Consider the following 19554-nt stretch of genomic DNA (forward strand, 5'->3'; position numbering starts at 1 on the left):
TCTCAGGACAATAGAGCTTATTCCCTGTCTTCATTGTTTGAAGTTTTCTGTTGTAACTCTTCTTCTACCTTTAGTCCTTTCTGCTTTCTATGTATTGTTACCAGAATGATCTTTCTAAAATTCAAGTTTGGTTATCTCTCTTATATGTAAAATCCTAAAGAGATCAATTCCTGGTCTGATGTATGAAGATAGGCCTTGCCTCCCTTTCTGCCCTTTCTCCTGCTGTTTATACCTCAAAACTACCTTCTAGGCTAGACTATTGAATGATGTAGGTTCCAGAATTCATCTGTTTTTAACCCTTCCATGCCTTTGGGTGTGCTCTTTCATAGTGTGGAATGCCCTTGCCTCCCCGTCAGCTTTAGCTTCTCTTCATCCTTCACTCAGCTCATTGCTGTCTACTCCAGAAAGCTCCCAAGAATTTTCTTTTATTCATTTTTTAATCCTTAATATTTATGTCAAGCATTTAATAAACATTTATTTAATTATATTGTTCTTCCTTGCTTTTGGAGTGCTTTGATGGCTTCTGCAGTTCTGGGACAAAGCCCAGACATTTTTTTTCCTTGAGGAAGATTAGCCTTGAGCTAACATCTGCTGCCAATCCCCCTCTTTTTGCTGAGGAAGACTGGCCCTGAGCTCACATCCGTGCCCATCTTCTGTACTTTATATGTGGGACGCCTGCCACACCATGGCTTGACAAGCTGTGCATAGGTCCGCACCTGGGATCCAAACTGGGGAACCATGGGCAGCCGAAGCAGAATGTGTGAACTTAACTGCTGTGCCACTGGGCTGGCCCCCGCCTAGACTTTTTAGTTTGACTCAGTCTATGAGCCCAGGCTCACTTCTTGCCATTCCTCTCCATATGCACTATGCTTTGGATACAAAAGATTGTCTGACATTCTATGAACTTTTATAAATTTCTGTGGAGTTTATGTTTTTGTTTATTCTGTTCCCTCTGCTAAGAATGTGGTTTTCTCCTCTGCCTGATGGACTCCTGTGTAATTTGTCAAGATTCAGTTGAGATATTACCTCCTTTGTTAAGCCTCCTTAACTTACTTAGTCAGCTTAGACGCCCCTCCTCTGTGCTCTCAGTGTTCTCTGTGCATACCTCCGGTGGTGCACATAGCCAATTATAACCATTGCTTTACTTCTCTCTCTTACCGCCAGAGTGTAAGTTTCGTGAAAGTAAGGAATGCTCCTTTTTCTTTTCGTTTTTGTACCTCCATTATTTCCGTTAACTGTCTTAGAACTTGAGACATTGTGCATAAGCATGTTCTTTTCAAATTAATAACAATTTAGCAAAATATAGGAAAATAACTATTAGACATTTTTTGATAATTGGAATATATTCTGAGCATAAATTTAAGTAAAATAGTGTTGCTTAACTTTATGGGAGGGTTGGAAATCATTCTTGTCTTGATCTGGATGATGGTTATATAGGTGTATACATATGCAAAAAATCATCAAGTGGTACACTTAAGTTTTGTGTATTTTATGCCCTTTATGCAGGTTATGCCTCATTTTACATAAAATAATAGCTTAATGAGGACTGTAAGGAGACTGTTGCAAACACTTATAATATGGTATTTAAGGGCTGGCCCGGTGGTGCAGTGGTTAAGTTTGCACATTCTGCTTCGGCTGCCCGGGGTTTGCCAGTTTGGATCTTGGATGCGGACATGGCACTACTTGGCAAGCTATGCTGTGGCAGGCATCCCACATATAAAGTAGAGGAAGATGGGCACGGATGTGAGCTCAGGGCCAGTCTTCCTCAGCAAAAAGAGGAGGATTGGCAGCAGATGTTGGCTCAGGGCTAATCTTCCTCAAAAAAAAAAAACGTATTTAAAAATATTGTTTTGGTGACTGTTTGCTAATTCAGACTGACTGTCTTCTAATTCAGATTAGTGAGGTTTTATTGTATGTCTAAAGTGGATGTGGTTCTATTTATTGAAGTTTCTGATTTGACACTTTAATCTGATGGAGAAACCCTTAATTTCTCCTAGTGGCCTATTGAAAAATATATAACCTGGCATTCAAGGCCCTCTGGAATCAGTTACTATGCTACCTAGTCTGTCACTCTAACATTTTGAGAAAATGTTTAGTACCTTTTGTCTGCCATGCCCTATAGCTGCGCTAAACACAGAAGATGTAAAAACAGAGAAGAAATTATCTCTGTTTAGAGAAGCACGGAGATAAGTGGGACATTTAAAATGCAAAGGCTAGGAGTCAAGTGACTTAGGAGTTTAGAGAAGAGAATTCACCGATAGCTAAGCAGTCAGTTAAAGATTTGATAGAACTGAGACTTAATCTAGACCTTAAAGAAGTAGAACTTAAGTTAATGGAGAGTAGGAGAGGAGACTACAAGGCACAGGGGGACATGAGAGCCAGAGGCCTCAGAGTGTGATTCTCATGGCACGTTGAGAGAGCACTGAGTAGGCTCATGTGAGGAGAGCTGAGGTGGTGTGGACAGGAGCCGTGAGGAAGGAAGCCCTGGCTGTAGATGGAGCCACCTAGAAGTAGGCCTTGAATACCTGACTATGGAGGTTGGATATTTGTCCTGTTGTCACTGAAAATCTGTGGGGGTTTTGAGTAGTAGATTGACACAAAGTGGTGTTTTAGAAAAATCATTACTTAATAGTGCATTGTAGGATGGATTGAAGATAAAGAGAATCATTTTATTGCTGACAGAAATAGGAAAGTTTCTACGGGAACTAAGTTTTAGTGAATGAAGTCAGTTTTAGTTGTGTTGACTTTTAAATGATGGGAGCACTGGGAGTTAAAGGTGTCCTGCTAGGTAGTGGACATAGAGGTTTTGACTGGAGGTGTTGAGGGGTTGTCTGCATAGAGATGATTCTTGAGGTTGCATGAGAGTGGATTTGATAAGTGGGGTCGGTAGTAATGAGACGAGATGAACACAGAGCTGATTATTGGCAGTGTTCTGTAGGTAGCAGAATTTGGTGAAATGGCAAAGATGACTAACGAATTGAAAGTTCAAGGTGGAAGGGACAGTCTACAGTTCAGAATACTACAGAGCTTTCAGGAAGAAAAGAAAGAACTGAGAAAAAGATCTACAGATCTAGTGTTTAGGTAACTATTGGTGACTTGGGGATTGTGCTTTTTGTAATGTTTATAGCAGAAACTAGTTTTTGAGGGGGTTTTGGTAAGGGTTTGGAAGTAACCATTATAAATTATTTTGAAAGTTTAAAAGAAAAGGCAGTGATGAGTATCTTGGGAGGATAGCTTATTGGAAAAGTTTTTTTTTTAGGATAGGAGAGGCCTGAACCAGTTTGTAGGGAGAAGGAATAAAGAAGAAAAGCCTGATGACATAGGAGGAGATTATTGAGTATGGTTCTAGATGAAACAGAGGAAAATAGGATCAAGAGTACACATAAAGGGATTAGATTTATTAGAGATAGAGACCAGGACTTGAGAAAAAGAGGAGAGAGAGACTTATTGAGGTGGTTCTGAGTGCTGACTACAGAGATGTTTTGAAGTAGAGAGAAGAGGTCCTGCTGGATGTCAAGAGTTCTTTGTAATGATGAAAGTGAGATTGTCCGCTGACTGTGGGGTGAGGAGTAGCTGGCTAACGTGATGGGGCAGGAGAAGAGCAGAACTGATAGCCTATGATCTTGTTCAGTCCAGTTCTATAAGAAGGGTAAAAGTGAAATACAATAGGTGTTCCAAGGATGAGTGCTCAATTATAATTACTATATTTAAAGAAGGCTTTATGAGTGATGAATGTGTATTATTTTTGAGGATGTCTGATTTTCAATTTGTAGAGTCAGGGAAGGCATTTTAGCCAGGGAAATGTTATCCATAAATGAAGAGGCTAGAAAAGAATTTAATTCTAGGAGAAGAATATAGATGCATGAGTGAAATTGGGAAGTTCCTCTTGGCCTTAATTCATCTCTAATTCATGTTTGAGGCTGTAACCTTGACAGCTGCCTTCCTCTTATGTGTCCCTCCTCTTTTTTAGGCTCCTGCTCCTGTGTGCTATATTGGCAGCCTTGGGATTCTGGCTGTCATGAGGTCCCATACATTGAGGAAGAGCACCCAGGGCTACAACTTTCAACAGTGTGGTCACTGGGACATTTGACCTCATTTACAGAGTGATGCTGTCTTGTACAGTAGCCACTAGGCACATATGCTTATTTAGACTTAAGTCAGTTAAAATTAAATAAAATTAAAGGTTCAATTCCTTGGTCACACTTGCCACATTTCAAGTGCTCCATAGCAGTATGTGTCTAGTGGCTACTGTATTGGTCAATGCAGAATTATAGAGGATTTCCATCAACACAGAAAGTTCTGTTGGGCAGGGCTGTTATCAAAAGCAGGCATTAATTAAATTTCATTTCAATCTGCAGTCTCCCATGTAGTTAAAGGTCACTCTGGGTGTGCATTTGCCTCTTGATTGCCAGACTCCCCAAAGACACAGCATTGCTTTTATGCTTGATTTATATTCTCTGATGCCTTTTGAATTATGTTCCAGCAAAAGGTGCTTTTGAGTTTAGTTTCTAGGCTGGAGTTTATTTTGTCAAGTATGAAGGCTGATTTTGGGTGGTGGTTAGCAGCTTAGGCTGAAACCTGACTTTTTGGGTTCCTGGGTCTTGTTCCACCTCTGAGTAGTTTTGTGACTTTGAGCCTCTAGTTAACTTCTCAGGGCACTGTTTGCAGTAAAAATGTGATATTGTGAATTGTATTTATTCATTCTTGTTAGTAAAGATCACTTGAGTTAACCCATGTAAAGTAGTTAGAACTGTGTTTGGCACTTGGTTGTTACTGCTTTTACCTATAGTCAGACTGTTGGACTTTAAATTGTGTTTCACAACATATGGGAAGCAATGAAAGCTTGTTGAAAATTAGAGACTATACAACTTTGTGATAGAAGAATTGTCACTGATTATAAAAGTTAAAGTTGGTCAAAAGACTTATTTTTTATTTTATTTATTTATTTATGTATTTTGAGGAAGATTAGCCCTGAGCTAACTACTGCCAGTCCTCCTCTTTTTGCTGAGGAAGCCTAGCCCTGAGCTAACATCCTGCCCGTCTTCCTCTACTTTATCTGTGGGATGCCTACCACAGCATGGTGTGCCAAGTGGTGCCATGTCTACACCTGGGATCTGAACCAGTGAACCCCGGGCTGCTGAGCAGCAGAGCGTGTGAACTTAACTACTGCACCACTGGGCCGGCCCCAAAAGACTCTTATTTTTTAAAGATTGGTACCTGAGCTAACATCTGTTGCCAATCTTCTTTTTTTTCTTCTTCTTCTTCTCCCCAAAGCCCCCCAGTACACAGTTGTATATTCTAGTTGTAGGCCCTGGCTGTGTGCTATGTGGAACGCTGCCTCAGCATTGTTTGATGAGCGGTGCTATGTGTGCGCCAGGATCCAAACCGGCAAAACCCTGGGCTGCCGAAGTGGAGTGTGTGAACTTAACCACTTGGCCACGGGGCCAGCCCGGGTTAAAAGACATCTTATAGGGTGGTTAATCATCTATTTGGAGAAATAAAATGGAGAGAATATGATTGATCTAGGATTAAACTTATGATTAGTGAAAACGGTAATCTAGGAAGGCAGTACTTCAAAGTATGATTTTTATCAAAATTTGTGTTGAGAGCTAGTTTCTTTTGTACACCTTTGATAATAATTTTAAATTTATTTTTTGTTTTAATAGTATGGAACCACCCCTTTGGTTTGGGCTGCACGAAAGGGTCATTTGGAATGTGTAAAACATTTGTTGGCCATGGGAGCTGATGTTGATCAAGAAGGAGCTGTAAGTAGCTTATCTATTTTAATCCCTGGTAACAGAGAGATGTTTTTAAAGAGACAGAATATTTTCTTTAAGTATATGCCTGGAAAAATTTCCCTACAGTTCTTAAATGATACTTAGAAAAAACAAGCGTTTTCTATTATCCTGAGAAATGTATTATCTTATAGATATTGTATACTACAAATATATGCTTTTAAGATATGTTGCTAATGCACATAAATTTTGGGAGGCTAAAACTATCAAGAATATCTTTCAGTAATCTTAGAATAAATTGAAATACTCTTCAAATCAAATAGTTTAAAATACTGTTGTGGAAAAGAGTTATGCTCTGTTAAAATACCTTTTCTTTAAAAATTTAAAGTAGTAGTGTCGCTTTTTGGCTATTTTTAACGACTTATTTTCCTTCTCCAATAGATGTATTAAAAAATATCAGAAATCAGTGGTCGAATCCTAGAAAGCTTAAAAATTGGTTCAGTACATCCTACTGACTAGCACAGAGTAATTCCTTGTTGAGCGCCTGCCATATAGCCAGCCCTGTGCCAAACGTGTCTCCAAATACTGGAGAAACCTAACAAATTGCTTTTCCCTTGAGCTTATAAAAATACGGTTAAAGGAAATGGCATTTATGCACAAGAAACAATTAATACATACTGCTATTTACATAATTAAGTATTATGTGAGATGGATCATAAAGAAATCTGAGAAGAGAGACTACTAAATCTCTGGCTGCAATGTAACAAAAGTGAACTCTAAATCATCCTTGACTTACTCACGTTAATATCAACCAGTTTCTCCTGTTTTCCATATTGGCAGAAGCTATTAATTGCTAATCTTCCAGGAGTATACAATATTTTAGTGCTGTGTGGATCCAGAGCATGACTCTTAGACAGCCGTGGAAGTCCTGTCTTTCACTTTTTCATACCTTTGCTTCTTTTCTGGACAGTTTATCAAGTGGATGAGTTGCTTGCTTTTATGATTATTGACTGCTAAAGAATTTGAAAAGGCTATGTTATTTTAATATGTGAGAGAATTAGGGCTTTGTTTTGGAAACTGGTCTAATAACCAACATATTTCTATGAGGAAATCATATGACATCTCAAAATAGATCAAAATCTTAAGGAGCGATTTTAATACTTCTTTTGTCAGATTCTTCTATTAGGTGATTTATTATTATAAATTAGATATGCAGTTTTTAAAAGAACCACTAAAAATAAGACAGTTTTTAAAAATGTGGATTCTACATAACTGTGAAAGACAAGAATATATTCTACTTTTAATGAAATATCCTATATTATTTCACTGTTTTCCTTCAGTTTTTCCTATAGATTTTATTGTAAACAATTCTTTGTTTGAAGTCTGATTGACCTTACTTTGGATTATTTAATTTAGACTATGTTTAATTTTGAATCATCCTGTCAACTATTTTGTACTTCATTACATTAGTGTGAGAGTTTGTTCATTATAAATGAGTCCAATTTCAAATTATTATTTAAAGAATTGAATATCATGAGTCCTGTTGACTCAAGAGAATTAATGTTTCTCTTCAAAAATGGAAAATATACCTCCTGGTATGTGTCTGATGATTTATATTGGCATTTTATTATCAGAAATAACTGTTAATAATAGGCCACCTTTTGAAAACATCAGTTTTATGATTATGGCGTAAGTCATGTGTTTTCTAGAATGTACTAATTTCCTGGGCTTGTTTTTGTTTTTTAGAATTCAATGACTGCACTTATTGTGGCAGTAAAAGGAGGCTACACACAGTCAGTAAAAGAAATTTTGAAGAGGAATCCAAATGTAAATTTAACAGATAAGGATGGAAATACAGCTTTGATGATTGCATCGAAGGAGGGACATACAGAGATTGTACAGGATCTACTTGATGCTGGAACATATGTGAACATACCTGATAGGGTAGGTTACCTGTTTGTTTTCTAGAGGTGACATTGATGGAAGATTACCTTAACTTCTCACCACCTTTCAAGGTTCTTCATGAATGACATATATTTGTTTTAAGATGTTTTATTTCTACCTTTAGAACTAATAAGTTAAAAAACTATTCAATCTTTGTGAAGGGTGTTCTTTTTAATTTTTGTCAAATAATATTGTTATTGAGAATGTCACATGTACTATTAGTCTGTAACTGTCCTTGATGTTTGTCACTGTAGGTGTTGTTCATGGCTAGTGTTATTCATTGTCCCAAGGCTTTAGGTACCACCCTTACACTTACAATTTTCAAAATTATATCTCTTGCTCTAATCTCTTCTCAGGACTCTACACTTGTATATCCAACTCTCTTTGAACTCTATACACTTGAATGTCTCATGGGCTCCTTAAATTTACGGTAAACCAGATGTCTTGTTTGTTTCATCCCAAACCTGCTTTTCCCTCAGTCTTCTCCATCTCAGTACATGGCACAACCGTCCACCCTGTTGTTAAGACCCCAAATCCTATGCTTTAGCCTTGATTTCTCTTCCTCACTTACCACATCCAGTTCTTCAGCAGATTCCTTGACTGTACCTCCAAAATATATTCTTTATCTGTCCACTTCCTTTCATTTCCATTACCACCTCCCTTCTCCAAGCCAATATCTCCCATTCTTATAGCATTAGCATATCAACTGAGTTCTCTTATTAGCTTTGATTTGTTCTCCACTCTGTTCTCAGAGTGACCTTTAAAGCAATAGCTCTCATGTGTACGCCTTTCTTTAAAGTCATCTAAGTTTCCTCTTATACAGAGGATGAATGGTAAACTTCTTTAGTTTGGAAATACCAATGATATTGTCCTTGCCTAACTCTTTGTTCTCATTTTGTACTACTCTTACTCTTGTTTCAATAGGTTGCAGCCATATTAATTTTCTTTCCTTTTCTTCAACACACTGATATTATTGCTGTCTTTGGGCCTTTGTACCAGCAATGCTCTGTCTGGAATGCTGATCTTCATGATCTTCGTGTGGCTGGCTCCTCTGTCATTCCAATCTCAGCTTAAATATTACCTCCTCAGAAAAGTCTTCTTCAATTTGCCCAATCCAAAGTAGCTACCCAGTCACTCTATCACAGCACTATATTTTAGTTTGTTTGCATAGCATTTGTCTGATTTTTCGTTTGTGTTTATTGTATGTTGTCTGTTTGTCTCCTCCAGACTAAATTCTCCCAGACCTTGGACCTTGTCTATGTTGTTTCCCAGTGTCTAGAACAGTGCATGGCACATAATAAGCAATGAAATATTTATAGCCTTTTATTAATTTACTAGTCTGGAACCATATTAATGCTAACATTCTCAACTAAAATTTATCTGCCTTGAGTTTATTTCTGCTTTTAATGTAGTAGTAAAGATACTATGCCATGGTGCTAAACTTAATAATCCTCAAGGACCAGCATCTTGGTTTATAGCCCATTGGGGCCCACTCAGGACTGAGAGGAGCCACACCTTATGGACTTACCAACCCAAATTCCTACAACTGATTCGTAATTTAGCAGTAAAAAAAAAAAAAAAAAATTTGCCCATAGCCAAAATAGCCATTTCCCGTATTCGAAGTAATGGAAAGATATAATTAATAATGATTATTGTCTGGTGAATATAATTTCAGGGCAAAGAGATGTCCTTATGAGGTAATGAACTTCATCTAAGCCCTGTACTGGAGAATGAGTCAGTCTTATGCACTGTGGGCCTGTAATGCCAAATTGACGAGAATGTGGATGCTGATCTGGGAATTATCCTTCTCCCTTAATTAAAGGTGGTTAGAAACCCACTGATGACTCTAGTTTTACAACTCCCTTTTTTAGAATCCATGACTTTCATCGGATAGCATTAGTCCAAGGGATTTGTATTACATAATTTCCAAATGTCCATGTTCGTTGACAGCCATGGTGTCATTTTATTTAATTTACATTTTTAATGGCAAGTTACCTTCAAAGAGAATGGCTTATTGTTCTAGGTGACTTGTTTCTGAACTTTTGTCATGGAATTTCAGAGTCCTCATGAGGTGTAAAGTCTTCTGTCCCTTACTTTAAGACCTTATTACTATTAGTTAACTAAAATTTTTCTCTTATTTAGAGATACTCTTTTTTCAAGAAATTTTCAGAAAAAATCTATTATCTTAATACATGATTAACCTTAACTTCAAAACTGTTTATTTGTTGTTATCATCAATTCACTCTTTTTTTTTCTTTTTAGAGTGGGGATACGGTGTTGATTGGTGCTGTCAGAGGTGGTCATGTGGAAATTGTTCGGGCACTTCTTCAAAAATATGCTGATATAGACATTAGAGGACAGGTATGTGTGATGACAGCACTGCTGTTATCTCTGAGTATAATTGATTGTATGTATTGACTGATCATAATGTCATTCTTCCAGTTTCCTATGGATCCAAATCCGTCTTTGAATCAAACTAATAAATACTATGCCAAATGCTATGAGGGGGCTTAACATGGGACCCTTGCCTGTAAGAAGCATTCATTTTAGTTAGGAAGGTTTTAGTTTGTAAGTTCTGTTTATGTTTATTTTTATGTTTTTACATAAACATAAAAAGTGGTGCCACTTTGGTTGTAAGATGGCCTGTTAGTGATTGCCTAAGTGAAAGCTTCAAGTGGTGGGGAAAGAGGGTGTGAAGGAAGGCTTTTGAGGGAAAATAAAATTTGAGTGAAGCATGAAAGATGAGTTGGATTTAGAAAGGTAGAGAAAAAGAAGGCTGGGTATTTCCAGCAAGGATAGTGGAATAATAGGATGAGAAAATTCAAGAAAATGGAAAAGTAGGGGCCAGCCTGGTGGCGTAGTGGTTAAGTTTGCGTGCTCTGCTTCAGCAGCCTGGGGTTCATGGGTTCGGGTCCCAGGGGTGGACCTACACACTTCTCATCAAGCCATCCTGTCTGGCGGTATCCCACATACAAAATAGAGGAAGATTGGCACAGATGTTAGTTCAGGGACAGTCTTCCTCAGGCAAAAAGAGGAAGACTGGCAACAGATGTTAGCTCAGAGCCAATCTTCCTCACCAAGATTTAAAAAAACAAGAAAAACCGAAAAGGAAATGGAAACATGAAAGACTATATTCCTTAGCTGGTGAATAAATTAGGCTGGCAGTGGGGTCGTGGAGAGTGTGGGATGGGAGATGGTGACGGAAATAGAAAGGGAGGTTTGAGCACCAAGCTAAGAAAATTGGGAAGTTAGTGTACATTTTTGAGAAGGGGAACTCCATTGGGGAAACTCTGGCATAGGAAGCTTAATGTAGCAGCAGTAGAAAGTCATTCACTATATTTTGGGTTAAAATCTTTTTTTCACTGGAAGGTGGTTACTGGATCACCTGTTTAGACTTTTACCTAACTCTTTTGTGTCTGTCAATCCTATTTTCCTAGGTTTTAGTCATTTTATTTGTTCTCCAGCTCTACTTTCAAGATATATGTGTATCTATTTTTGATTTTTGAACTAGATAGGATTTTATAGGTTCTGATCAAGACTGGTACATGAGCACGGGTTAGTGGAGATTAAGAAAGTCAGATTGTTTATGTGACTTCTCCAAGGATACAGAGCTCAGGTATTGATGAATTCCAGTCCAGGGCACGGTCCTGAAATCCGCTGGCGTTACAAAGTGCTCTTTATCAACTACGTGAGGTTGCTGCTTTCTAAGTCAAGTCATAGTAAATTTTCCTAGGCTTCTTTCATAAAGAATTTCTCAAAAGTAAGTCCAAGATAGAATAAGGATTAATATTATTTCCCACCATGCTGCTTGTTGGTAAGATCTATTAATGCTCTCTGGCAGAAATGTGAATAAGGGTGTTTTATATTTACAAATAGTTTTTAATATTATATCTCTTATGAAGTGATGGTTGATTTTTTTTATTATATAGGACAATAAAACTGCTTTGTATTGGGCTGTTGAGAAAGGAAATGCAACAATGGTGAGAGATATCTTGCAGTGCAACCCTGACACTGAAATATGCACAAAGGTATAAATGACATTTCTATTCTCTTAGCCATACCCAGTGCTGAATAATTAGTACTGCTTGTTTTTTTTCAATCATCTTTGTTTGATATTAGAATTATACTGATTTTACTGGTAATATGCTGCATTAAATTGATGAGCAACTCTGTGTCCTTTCAGGAGTTATGTATTCACAGCAAAATACAGTGTGTAACTTGTTACTTTAATTAAACACTTTCAGAAAATACAGTATCAACTATTCATAAACTGTGGAAAGATCGTTTCCCCAGAATTCTTTCATGCTCCTGTTGTTTGGAATGTAGGACACATTTCCTTTTAAAAGACCTTTGTGAGTGGTTATTGGTTCCCCAAAGCAGCCACTTTAGTCTGTTTTTACTCACATCATGTGAAAGATATAAAACTGTATAAGACTTTAGGTGATTGTATTTGGCCTTATGTGTAATAGTTCCATGGGGAAAATATTTTGGAATTCTGGATTGAAGTGGCAGGAATTCCTAATGAATAAAGGAAACTTATGGAATCACCCATAAGACAATCCTATTTCATCTGCTAGAGATCGGGACCAGCATCTTTCTAAACTGATGATGGTAACTTCAGTGCCCCAGGGCAGAAAGTTTCCTGGGATCCCTCCTGGTTTGCAGGTGGCTCCTTGATAATCTTTTGGACCTGTATCAGCCACTTTGACCAGTGGTGGCTTCTCACCAGGTTTTGGTCTTTTCTAATTCAGTGCCGAACTATGGTCTCTTCTTATTTTCCTTAGTTTGATTTTGAAAACAATTATGAACCCTTTTGAGATTCTCCAAAGGCATACTGCTTGTATCAGATTGTTTTCTCTGTTATACCCAGGTCCTTCGGTATGCATAGAACTGAAGTGATGCTGGTATAGACTTCTGAAAAATCTAGACACTGGCTTGCCTGGGCATTGACTGGCTGGGCTGTGGGTTAGTTGCTGGGGAGAGGGTGAGAATGGGAAGTAGTCTTTGAATGTGCTGCCCCAGGTGTAAGGGTGGAACCTGGGGAATGGCAGCAGCAGTGAGAGGCAGGGAACTGTTACTATAAATGGCTGATGAGCAGCTGGGTACATCCCATACTCAGCTGAGTGATATAACATTGTTTTCATACAGATGATTGGTTGTGAAAGGAAGCACTTTTGTTAGTTTTTACAACTATGTTTTCTTGAGAACATTTTCAGTATAGACTGGTACCAGAGCCAGATGTTTGAATTCTTACATGTGCATTTATGTAACTTTAAACATTTAGGAGTAAAGCTGTTACTCTGGCAAACCTTCTTCTCTGTGCCCACAGGATGGTGAAACTCCACTGATAAAGGCTACCAAGATGAGAAACATTGAAGTGGTAGAGCTGCTGCTGGATAAAGGGGCTAAAGTGTCTGCTGTGGACAAGGTACAGCTGCTGCGCCACGAGAGCACTTTCTGGAAGGCAGTTGGGTAGACTGACCTCTCTATCTGGTGGACTGAAGGGGCTCTGATTTTATTTTGTGGAAGGAGAGATTACTTGTGGGGATATCTGTGTGGGATTTTGATGCTGTGATGTCTTGTTGGCTGTCCCGATGGCATGCTGAGAAGTGTGCTATTAGAGAAGCTGGTTCAGATTTTCCTTCTATTGCTCATACCAGTTATGGGGAGCTGCTGTTGACCACCGTACAAGGAGGATGTCATCAGGTTGCAGATAAACAGAAAGAAAGAATCCAAAAGGGTTGGGGAAGATAGACTCTTAAAGCAGACTGGCATTAGTGTTCACTAATAGGAGGGAAAATGTCCTGCCATATGCCCTCTCCATAATCCTTTTAGAGAAATTTTCATGTTTTACATAATAAATTTAACTATAAATTGCTTAATACTTCATATAGAATTGATTCCTGGTTTTAATTTGTTTTAATTTTAAACAGAGTCCTTTGTCTACTGTAGTTGAGTTCTTCCCAGAAGAGAAGTCAGTTGATTTATGTATGAAGTAAGAAATATAGATTTTTCCCTCTAAATGTATGCCATGATTTGGGCTTTCCTAATTTATAATAGATTGAAGTTTATCTTTCTGTTATTTATGAGGCAATTAAACAAAAAACGCAGAATCAATATGTATTTGCCTTTATTTTATCAAGAAACGTCATTTAAAAAACAACAACAGGAAAATCCCACCTATTATTACCACGTTAATATAGTTTCATATAAAATAAAGGAAACTTTAACATTAAAAATTAGGAAGGACATAAAGACAAAGGAGAGATTTTGAAGTTGATTATATTTAGCTTTATAGAAAACTTCCTGTGTTGCCTGTTTTTCTCATTCTACCATTGACTCGTTTGTGGCCCTGATCCTCTAATTTGCAGTAAGCAACCACTGGACTACATGCTCTGGAAGGTGCCATATGGCCTCATTAATTCTGTAACATGCCCTTTAGAAATAATTGTTTCATACTTATTAATACATTTCCTGAAGGACTCTGTCTCAGTACCCTTTTGTGTGTTGCTGTGCCCTGAGTCAGCACATACTTGCCGACAAGCATACAAGATAGTTGGAATAGTTGTTCGTTCATTTAACACATACTTACTGAGGACAGATAAAGTGCTGTCCTGCTAGAATTTGAATACAAACTTGTGAAAGTCTTGAACCTGGTTCTTCATAGATGATTTCATAAAAGTACATTTAAGAATAAAGATTAATGGTATTTTTACCTAGCCCATCACTGATCTCTGTTTATCTTCAGCATATTGGCAGGATGTGTTAATGTCTTCCCTGCATTTTCAGGAATTTTGTATTTGGCAGAAATGCCACTGATATATTTCTGCCTTCACAGGCTTAGGGTTAAGAAATGGGGTTCAGGTGGGGAAATACGATGATGAAATCTGATTTAGATGTGTTTAGTTTGAGGTCTGATAAGACATTTGGGAGGTTGTGACCAATAGGCATTGGGAAATGTGGGACTAGAATTTGGGTAAGAAATCAAGGCTGGTGATGGGAATATGCCAGTTAGTTACCGAGGCATGCGAGTTGCATGAGAGTGACTGAGATCATCAATGGGAAGAAAGATGAGAGCTAAGGTCCATACTTTACTTCTCTTATGGCATGTGTCACTTTCTAGTTTGTGTTGTAATTGTGCATATTTATCCAGTCTCTTCCTTTTACATAGTAAGCTATTTAAGGTTAGTGACTGTTTTGTCTTCCACCTTGATGTCATCAAAGTCTTCAGCACAGTGCCTTACATATGGTGAGCTCAATACATAGTTATTGTGCCATATTTAGGAAGTAGGAAGAGAATCTAGAAATGGGAGTAGAGCTGAGGCAGAAGAGGGAAGTCAAAGTCAAGATAAGGTTGTGCCATAGAAGCCATAGGAGAAACATTGCAGGTCATTTTCATTTAGTGTTCTAGAAAGATCAGGATGGATGAGAACTGAGAATTTAATTTAACTTTTAGGTCATTTTCTTCAAGAGAGGTCTTTGTGAAGAACAAGTGAGAATTCTTTGCAGACTGAAGAAGTCTCTTTTTTTTTTTTTAACATGCTAGTTTTCGTTAGAGTGGCTTGTGAATATTAATATGATTAGAGATTCTAATAAGGGAAGAAGGTAGGTTGATATTAGGGAGAAGTCAATGGTGAGGAGAGCAGAAGAGGTTGTAGTAGCCAGAGAAGGATAGATACAATATAAAGGCCTCCGAGGGAAAGAATGAAGATAGAACAAAGTTTAAGGGCTCAGCATGAGGGTGGCTGGTAAACAGAGGGCTTTGGAGCAGACAGGATCACTCGTGTTAGATGGGATATCAGCATGGATTGTGAAGCTTACCAGACAAATGGAGAAGAAAGTTGTGAAATGAAATATAAATTAGTTGCGGAAGGTGGTTGACATCCGTGGACAGCAAACATTTGGATGGTGGGTGGTTATTATTATCCACCATGATGGGAGTGGATCCGTGGCCTGGGGGGAGGCACAGGGAAAAAGCTTGTTGCTTCTCCTCTTTCAGTGAGTTGAGGGGAGGGAGAAGAATGACCTTCATTCTGGAGGGCTGTGGCAGAAATAATACCTGAGAAAAGGTAGGTAAGGAACTGGAGAAAGAAATTGCAGGGAAGATAAAGATAAAAATTCATGTTATTTATGTACTTTATATGAAAAATATGAAAAGTTGAGAGTTTCTGTTATTTTACAGGAACATGATAATTGTTACTCTGTATATACTATATGTAAAAAATATGAAAGTTCAAGTTCCCCGCCACTGTTTTCCAGAAAGGAGACACTCCTTTGCATATTGCTATTCGTGGGAGGAGTCGGAGACTGGCAGAACTGCTTTTAAGAAATCCCAAGGATGGTCGATTACTCTACAGGCCTAACAAAGCAGGCGAGACTCCGTACAACATTGACTGCAGCCATCAGAAGAGTATTTTAACTCAGATCTTTGGAGCCAGTAAGTATTGGGTTTTCTTCCTGACTGAGCTTTTAAAAAATGAACATTCTATGAAAAAATTGAGGCCAACAACAATTTTGCATTTGTTACTTAACTGGAAATTGTAAAATTTGAGAAACTTATTAATTTACAGTGGGAAAATACTCCTTCCTATCTAAAGTTCTTTTGCCTTGTATTATAGCATTCTAAATTAAGTACATTGAGTCATCAGTCAGCTTTTAAGAACTCTAAAAATCTAGCCTACTTTTCTAAAAATCTTTTCCCCCATTGTTCTCCCAGGTGTACTTTGTGCTTTTTATCAAAACATGCTCTGTTTTCTCTGTGGCTCAAGCACTTAGAGTTCCCCGCCTTTGCTTGTGTTGTGCGCTTCCATCCCCAGTAATGTTGTTGAATTTGTTAGTCCCTCTCCAAGACTCCTGTCAGTTGTGCCCTTCTTGGTGGTGTTCTCACGGATCTGCCTTACCAGATAAATTTTTTGCCTCATTTGAATACTTAAACTCTTGTGTTTATGTTTCTTTTTCTAAATACTTATTGTATATGGCCTTTTATTCTGTTTCTTTTAGGATTTTCTTTCTTTCAGATTCCGGGTTCTTCAGGGCTGGAACTATTTCTTCTTATCTTTGTGTCTTCTGTAACATCTAGCATAATGCATTGAATATTGTCCTAAAATAATTTTTGATTGAACAGAATGCACGTGAGAATGTAATCATGCGTATGTAGTGTTTTGAAATATGGGGCAGTTTTCTACTAGAATTAAAAAGGAGATATGTTGGTCCCAGAAACCAACAGGAGTTTAGCTGTTTCTTTACGCCTTGTTTTTAAGTATGATTCTATTGTATTATGAATTCTTGTATTTTAAATATTTTTTCTAATTATAATAATAATGGACACATTAAATTTCAAGAATGAAGATACAAATATTGCAGAAAGTGCAAATTTCCCATTGTCCCATGTCTCCTGATTCTTGATTGTTTGAATGACGCTCCTGGATTTTCTTTACATTTCTAAAAATATTTTGTACTACGTATATAGCTTTAAAAAAATAAAAATTGGATCATACTATATTATAAAAGTTTTTAATAATGAACTGTATCATATTTTGTTATATAATCTTTTATTGAAGGTTCTAATAGTACATTCGGTTCTCTATTGATGAATATTTGGTGTGTTTTGTTAAAAGCCAGTGCTGCAGTGAAGATCTTTGTACATATAGTCATGTGCCCCTTAGCGATGTTTCAGTCAATGATGGAGGTCGTAACGTACACTAGGCGTGTGGAGCAGGCTATGTGATCTAGGTTTGCGTGAGCACATTTTATGATGTTTGCACAACAATGAAGTCACCTGAGGAATTTCTCAGAACATAGCCCCATCACTAGGCAATGCATGACTCTATACCCATTAACCCTTATTTTTAAGATTATTTCTTTGGAATAAATTCCCAGAAGTAGGACTGGCAAGTCAGTGGGTGCTCACAGTTTTGATAGACTTTCCATAACAGTTGTAACGACTTTTTCTCCCTCAGACTGGATACAATAGTGCAGTTCCCCACAACCTTGCTAACACCAATATTTCCGGCTTCTTTAACCTTTGCTAATCAGATCAGTAAGGAAAAAAACCTCTCATTTTAATGTGTGCTGTAAAATTATTAGTGAGATTGAGATCTTTTAATATGTTCATAGGCTATTTGTATTTTTGCCATTTTCCTCTTTGTATCCTTTGCCCACTTTTTTCTTGAGTTTTTAATATTTAAAAAAAATTGATTTTAAGTATCTTTATATGTTATGGATATTGATCCTGGATGCATCCTATATGTTGCATCCCTCTCCCCAGCTTATTCTTTGTTTATGGTGATGAGTTTTTATATTCCCCATCCAAAAGTTATACGTTTTTATTTTTATTTTTTTTAAAAATTGGCACCTGAGCTAACGTCTGTTGCCAATCTTCTTTTTTTCGTTTTTTTTTCTTCTTCTCCCCAAAGCACCCCAGTTCATAGTTGTATATTCTTGTTGTGGGTGCCTCTGGTTGTGCTATGTGGGACACTGCCTCATCCTAGCCTGATGAGCAGTGCCATGTCCACGCCTGGGATCCAAACCAGTGAAACCCTGGGCCGCCGAAGCAGAGTGCGAGAACTTAACCATTCGGCCACGGGGCCGGCCCCTACATTTTTATAGTTTATTTGTCAATCTTATCCTGCAGTTCTGCCCTTAGTATTATATTGAGAAAGAGAGACTTTTTCCATGTGAACATTTTTTTTTTTTAAGATTTTATTTTTTTCCTTTTTCTCCCCAAAGCCCCCCAGTACATAGTTGTATATTCTTCATTGTGGGTCCTTCTAGTTGTGGCATGTGGGACTCCGCCTTAGCATGGTTCGATGAGCAGTGCCATGTCCGCACCCAGGATCTGAACCAACGAAACACTGGGCTGCCTGCAGCGGAGCGTGCAAACTTAACCACTCTGCCACGGGGCCAGCCCCTCCATGCAAAGATTTTAAAAGTTTTTTCTCTTATGTTTTCTTCTAGTATTTTTATGGTTTTAGTTTTTACATTTAATTTTTTAATATTTCAGAAACTTATTTTTGTTAAAGTGTGAGATATATAGAGTTTTAATTTTATCTTTCAACAAATGGATGGCTTGGGCCAGCCCCAGTTGCCTAGTGGTTAAGTTTGGTGTGCTCAGCTTCAGCAGCCTGGGTTCAGTTCCTGGGCACCAACCTACATGGCCATCTGTGGCTGTGGCTCACGTACAACAACAGGAAGATTGGCAACAAATGTTACTTCAGGGCAAATCTTCCTCAGCAAAAAAAAAAGATGGCTAACCTCTCCCAACACCACTTACTAATGCGTCTTTTCCCCACTGATTTGAAATGCCACATATGCTAATATCCTGTGCTAGTCCTATGATGTTCTGATTATTGTAGCTTTATGGTATATTTTGATTCCTCTCCATAGATAACTGTTCTTTGGTAGTCTTTAAAGCTTTTTCTTAGCTATGCTTACATATTCTTCTTGCTTTTCAGTTTTTCAAAAAATTCTCATAGATTTTGATTAGAAGTTTTTGTTCATTTGTTTTTTGTTTTTTTTGTTATTGTTTTTCTTGTTTTTTTTTGAGGAAGGTTAGCCCTGAGCTAACATCTGCCGCCAATCCTCCTCTTTTTGCTGAGGAGCCATGTCTGCACCCGGGATCCGACCCAGTGAACCCTGGGCCGCTGAAGCGGAACGTGCGAACATAACTGCTGTGCCACCGGGCTGGCCCCTGATTAGAATGTACTTAAAGTGATAGAGTAACTTGAGGAGAATTGCTGTCTTTGAGTCATTGAACCTTTCTGCCTGGAATCAAGTGTCTCTTTTTCTCCAGTTATCCATTATGTTCTTCAGTAGCATTTTAAACATTTTACAGCTTTCTTTATATAAGTATTACACATATTTATTCTTATGTTCT

At 37.9% G+C, this 19554-nt stretch overlaps 1 protein-coding gene across 25 annotated transcripts in view; it reads left to right on the forward strand.

The window, feature by feature from the left end:
• The window catches only part of KIDINS220 (kinase D interacting substrate 220), a 114055-nt gene that overhangs the window by 24175 nt on the left and 70326 nt on the right, over nucleotides 1-19554 (forward strand). For all 25 annotated transcript variants that reach the window (XM_044771905.2, XM_070512645.1, XM_044771907.2 and 22 more), the window contains exons 7-12: nucleotides 5667-5765; nucleotides 7482-7679; nucleotides 9942-10040; nucleotides 11609-11707; nucleotides 13009-13107; nucleotides 15939-16116. In XM_044771905.2, the coding sequence (XP_044627840.2) occupies nucleotides 5667-5765; nucleotides 7482-7679; nucleotides 9942-10040; nucleotides 11609-11707; nucleotides 13009-13107; nucleotides 15939-16116 (772 nt within the window). The remainder of the gene's footprint in view (nucleotides 1-5666; nucleotides 5766-7481; nucleotides 7680-9941; nucleotides 10041-11608; nucleotides 11708-13008; nucleotides 13108-15938; nucleotides 16117-19554) is intronic.

This window comes from Equus asinus, chromosome 6, assembly GCF_041296235.1.
Source record: "Equus asinus isolate D_3611 breed Donkey chromosome 6, EquAss-T2T_v2, whole genome shotgun sequence".
NCBI lineage: Eukaryota > Metazoa > Chordata > Mammalia > Perissodactyla > Equidae > Equus > Equus asinus.